Here is a 5,407-nt window from a genome sequence, read left to right on the forward strand (position 1 = left end):
GGGAAGGGCGCGGCCCGGGCCCCGCCTGCGCGCGCGGGATTTAAAGGGGCCGAGCCCATTCCTGCCGCTGGACGGCGCGCGCGGGGAGGTGGGCTTCCGGGAAGACCCTGGGCTGGGGCCTTAGCGTGGGCAGGGTGGAGAGCCACGTCCTCCTCTTTCCCTCCCTCTTTCACGTTACTACAGGGAGACTCCCGCCCCAACACACGCACAAAGCGGGAAACTGAGGCCCAGAGATCCTATAGGATCAGCTCTGGAAGCAGCAGGAATGGAGAAAAGAGAACAGCTCTCAGGGATGGCGGGCTGGTCTGCACAGAAGCCACTCTTTATGCTCCCGCAGTGGCCGAGGAAGGGGTTGCAGGGACTGTGTGCTTAGGCTTAGGTCAGATCAAGGACATAATAAGGTTTGTATCCCAACGGTGTAAGCTTGGGCAAGTTTCTCAACCTCTCGGAGCTCATGCTTCCTCCTTTATGGGGTCGAGATCAGAGGAGTAGTCAAGATTAATAACCTCACTCTGTGGGGCGCCTGGGTGGTTCAGTCCGTTAGGCATTCAACTTCGGCGTGGGTACAGTCCGTGAGGTCGAGCTACACGTCAGGCTCTGTGCGGACAGCTAGCTCCGAGCATGGAGCCTGCTTCAGATTCTGTGTCTCCCTCTCTCTCTGACCCTCCCCTGCTCATGCTGACTTTCTCTCAAAAATAAATAAAAACATTAAACAATTTTTTTGAAAAAAAAAAGATTAATAATCTCACTCTGCAATCTCACTAGCATTTCCCCTCTCTGCCTTCCTACACAGTTCCTGAATCCTTCCCCAGCTCCCTACTGCCCACTGCCCAAGTATGTAATGGTCTAGAGAGGCATTTTCCAAGCCTGGGTGCAGGGCTCTGTTCTGACCCTGAGACTGCTGAAAATCTTGGTTCTCTTGTTTGAGAATGGACACTTGAACCCGTTCATGGAGTTCATCTGTGGCCCCTGAGGGGAAGCATTCAAACGGGGAGGTGGCCTGGGAGATACCCGGATGCCCTAGATGAGCTGTCAGTGGTAGAAGCCCCTCTTCCCCCCTCCACCCCACATAAAGACTTTGATGGGTCCTAGCATTTTTGTTTTCAAGGACTCCTTCCTCCATTAAAAAAAAAAAAAAATTAGCTCCTGGGTAGCTCAGTCAGTTAAGCGTGGACTTCAGCTCAGGTCATGATCTTACAGTTCCTGAGTTTGAACCCCGCATCTGGCTTTGTGCAGACAGCTCAAAGCCTGGAGCCTGCTTTGAATTCTGTGTCGCCCCCTCTCTCTGCCCCTCTCCTGCTTGCACTCTGTCTCTCTCTCAAAAGTAAGTAAAACATAAAAATAAAAACTTTAATTACACTTTCTAGTGAGATGATATAACGATTATATATTAATATTATATATTAAAACTTTTTCTTCAGCCTAAAATTTCTTTTTTGTTTTCTTCTAATTTTAAGAAAATTTAAACATTTCCATGGGCCCTAGGCTTTGTGTCTAATGGAGTAGTTAGCCCCATCCCCAGCCTGGCCTACCAGACTGTTCTGGAAATGTCTGAGCGAGAAGGACAAGACCTTTAGTGGGAAGTCCCTCTGGGCAGAACTGTCTTTTGGTTCTCCCTCCTCAAAACTCCCCAGCCTGATATAAGGAACTCCTACAACTCAATAGCAAAAACAAAAGAAAACAAAACAAATAACGTTGTTTAAAATGGGCAAAGGATCTGAATAGATATTTCGCCAAAGAGGACATACAAATGGTCAACAGGCACATGAAAAGATGCTCAACATCACTCATTATCAGGTAAATGCAAACAGAACGCCACACCAGTTAGAAGAGTATCAAAAAGACAAAAGATAAATGTTAGGGAGGGTGTGGCGGAAAGGGAACATTGATACACTGTTGGTGGGTATGTAAACTGGTAGAGCCACGCGTGGAAGGTTCTTAAGAAACGAAAAACTGAACTGTTATATGATCCAGCAATCTCACGTCTGAGTACATATCCAAGGGAACGGAAATCAGGATCTCAAAGGGATGTCTACACTCCCGTGTTCCGTTCAGCACTGTTCACAACAGCCAAGACAAGGAAGCAATCTATGTTCGTCAATGGATAAGTTGAGGGGGAAATGCAGCCTTTATAAAAGGAAGGAAATCCTGCTTTTTGCAACAACATGGATGGACCTGGAAGCGAAAGAAACCAGACACAGGACAACAAATGCTGCACAATCTCATTTACATGGGAATCTAAAATAGTCAAACTCTTAGAAGCAGAGAATAGAATGGTGGCTGCCAGGGGCTGGGGGGAGGGGAAACAGGGAGATGAAGTCAAAGGCTACAAAAATTCATGGTTACAAGAGGAATTGAGACCCAGAGATCTACCTTACAGCATAGTGCCTGTAGTTAATACTGTATTACATACTTTAAAATTTACTAAGAGGGTGGGGCGCCTGGGTGGCTCAGTCGGTTGAGCATCTGACTTCGGCTCAGGTCTTGGTCTCACAGTTCATGGATTCAAGCCCTGGATTGGGCTCTGTGAGTCAGACTCTGTGGGAAGGACTCTGTGCTGACAGCTCAGCGCCTGGAGCCTGTTTCCGGTTCTGCGTCTCTGGCTCTCTCTGCCCCTCCCCCACTCAAGTTCTGCCTCTTCTCTCTCTTTCTCTCTCTCTCTCAAAAATAAATAAACATTAAAAAAAATTGTGGGAGGGGGTCGGTGTTCCTGGGTGGCTCAGTCGGTTAAGCATCCGACTTCAGCTCACGTCATGATCTCGAGGTTGGTGAGTTTGAGCCCCACATCGGGCTCTGTGCTGACCATTTAAAGCCTGGAGTCTGCCTCAGATTCTGTCTCCCTCTGTCTCTTTCTCTCTCTCTCCAAAACACAAACATTAAAAATAATTTTTTAATTTACTTAGAGGGTAAATCTTATGTTAAGTGTTCTTATCACACACACAAAATAATAATAGTAATAAAGAAACAAGGGCAGGAAGAAACTTTTGGAGGCGATGGGTGTGTTTAGGGCATAGATTACGGAGATGGGTTTTTGGGTGTGTACTTAACTCCAGATGCATCAAGTTGTAAAAGCTAGATATTTACAGCTATTTGCATGTCTATATGCCTCAATAAAATGGTTTTAAAAACAAACAAAAAGCAGAGGCTGGTCACAGCTGCATGCCCCCCTCCCTCCCCTTTCTGTGCCCTCTTCCCTCTCAAAAGGCTTCAAATCTCCACTGTCTTATACGACAGCCACTAGATCCGTGGCTATTTTAATTTTTGCTTCAACTAATTAAACCTATATAAAATTCAATTTTTCATTCTCACTAGCCACATTGCAACGGTTTCATAGCTAGCAACATGTGGCAAGTGGCTACCATTTTGGATAGCCCAGACACAAAACATTTCCATCACTGCAGAAAGTTCTATGGGACAAAGCTGCTGTTAGTCCTTTCTGGAGAAGAATAATCTCTTGCTTAGTGGACTCTGTGACTTCACCCCATCTGTACAACTGAGGACCAGGCACCAGCAAGACAGCAAGCTAAAAGAACAAGAAAACTTTTTTTAAAGGTTTTGATATTTATTTCCTACAGAGCATCAGTCATCATGTGGAAAAGACCAGAACTTTGTTGGACTTTCTCATATCTATTTGTAGGCAATGGATGTCTCTACATTAAATTATAGACCATGAGATACAACATGGAAACAGCTTAAGCTTTGGGCCTCTCAGTTTGATGGCCCTTTTCTTTTTTAATGTTTATTTATTATTGACAGAGAGAGAGAGACAGAGCATGAGCATGGAGGAGCAGAGAGGGGGAGACATAGAATCCAAAGCAGGCTCCAGGCTCTGAGCTGTCAGCACAGAGCCTGATGCGGGGCTTGAACTCATAAACCGCAAGATCATGAGCTGAGCTGAAGTCAGAAGCTTAACCAATTGAGCCACCCTGATGCCCCTTGTTGGCCCTTTTTAAGGACAGGGTAAGCTGGGGAGGGTAAAGAGAGAGGGAGAGACAGGATCCCAAGCAGTCTCCGCATTGCCAGTGCAGAGCCTGCCTGATGCGGGGCTTGAACTCACAAACCGTGAGATCATGACCTGGCCGAAATCAAGAGTCAGATGCACAACTGACTGAGTCACCCAGGCACCCCAATAAGGCAGTTTTTGGTGTAGTCAGTTAAGACCATTCTCTCTTTCTCTCTCTTTTTTTTTTTTTTTTTTTGGCCCCAATTTTCCTTTACCTCAGGTCAGACATTGGAATGGACTTTAATGAGAGTCAAGTTGACATGAGATAGTTTGGGTTTTGTGGAATAAGTTTATGGGGTCTGTAGTCTTTCCCACCTATCATGCAGCTTCTGGGAGCTGTGCTGGTGCGGGTGTGCCCCTCCGGGCTGGCTCACCTAGTGAAGGGCACCAAGGGGCAGGGCCAGGGGTCATACCCCAGTAGAAATGTGTCCTGCAGAGCCTCACACTGAGACTGCATGGGGACAGGAGAAGCCACAAAGTGTGGATCATAAGGCACCAGAAGCTGGTGTAAAGAAAATTCTTCTACTCACCAGACCAGGTAAATCATAAGGAGAGGATTGGTTCTTAATAACCCTCATCAAAATGGAGGTTTTCTCAGGAATGTTCTCGCTAAAGATGTGCATGTAATTATAAACCCATCGACATTTGTTGGTTTTTTTTTCCCCTCTCTTGGTGGGCATTGGGCACAATTGAATTTACCAGGATTTCTGTTGAGCAGAAATAGACAACAGTGAAACAAACAAGGAATGCGGGCATGGGTGTGTGTGTGTGTGGTGTGTGTGTGTGTGTGTGTGTGTGTAGTCTCCGGTTTTATGCATCACGTCACATCTTAGCATATCTGACACATCTTGTCTTGACAAAGTCTGCTGGTTCCGGAAGAAAGAGAGCACCAAATTGCCCCAAATGCGGTGAAATAATCTGGAGATAACACACACACATAGCACAGAGCAGAAGATGCAAAACAAAGGAAGCACTGAAGAGAGAAAGCATAATATGAAATAAGATGTCAGCATGAGAACGAAACCTATCCATCACATTACATCAATAAATGCAAATAGGACAAGCCTGGTTTGGAAAGAAAATCCATGATCCGCCTTTGCATCAGGCATCTCTTAAAGCCCCGTCCGAGGCTCTGGTCCTCATATGACTCCAGAGCCTGTGACCTGTCCTGTCCTAGCCTCTCCGTGGTGGCCAGTTCTGCTTGGGTTCCAGCTGACTTCACACAGAAGCCAGCCTCCATGCCTCAGCTCACGGCCACACGCTTGCCCCCTGAGACAGTTGGTCCCAAGGGCGGCCCTTAAAAGAAGACTCCCAGGATAGGATTGTGAAACTGAATTACCTACCAGTCTGATGGCAATCAGGATGCTGGCTAGTGTAGAGCAGGTGGCGGTACCCCTTGGCATG

At 46.6% G+C, this 5,407-nt stretch overlaps 1 protein-coding gene across 1 annotated transcript in view; it reads right to left on the bottom strand.

Annotated features, from left to right (window-relative positions):
* The window catches only part of LOC115302391 (arpin-like), a 13,885-nt gene extending 9,259 nt beyond the window's left edge, over positions 1–4,626 (bottom strand). Inside the window, exons 1-2 of the mRNA XM_029952299.1 lie at positions 4,534–4,626; positions 4,319–4,377 (exon numbers count right to left, since the gene is read on the bottom strand). Of these exons, the coding sequence (XP_029808159.1) occupies positions 4,319–4,377; positions 4,534–4,626 (152 nt within the window). The remainder of the gene's footprint in view (positions 1–4,318; positions 4,378–4,533) is intronic.
* Between the last annotated feature and the right edge of the window lie 781 nt (positions 4,627–5,407).

The sequence above is a fragment of the Suricata suricatta genome, chromosome 9, assembly GCF_006229205.1.
Source record: "Suricata suricatta isolate VVHF042 chromosome 9, meerkat_22Aug2017_6uvM2_HiC, whole genome shotgun sequence".
In the NCBI taxonomy this organism is placed as follows: Eukaryota; Metazoa; Chordata; class Mammalia; order Carnivora; family Herpestidae; genus Suricata; species Suricata suricatta.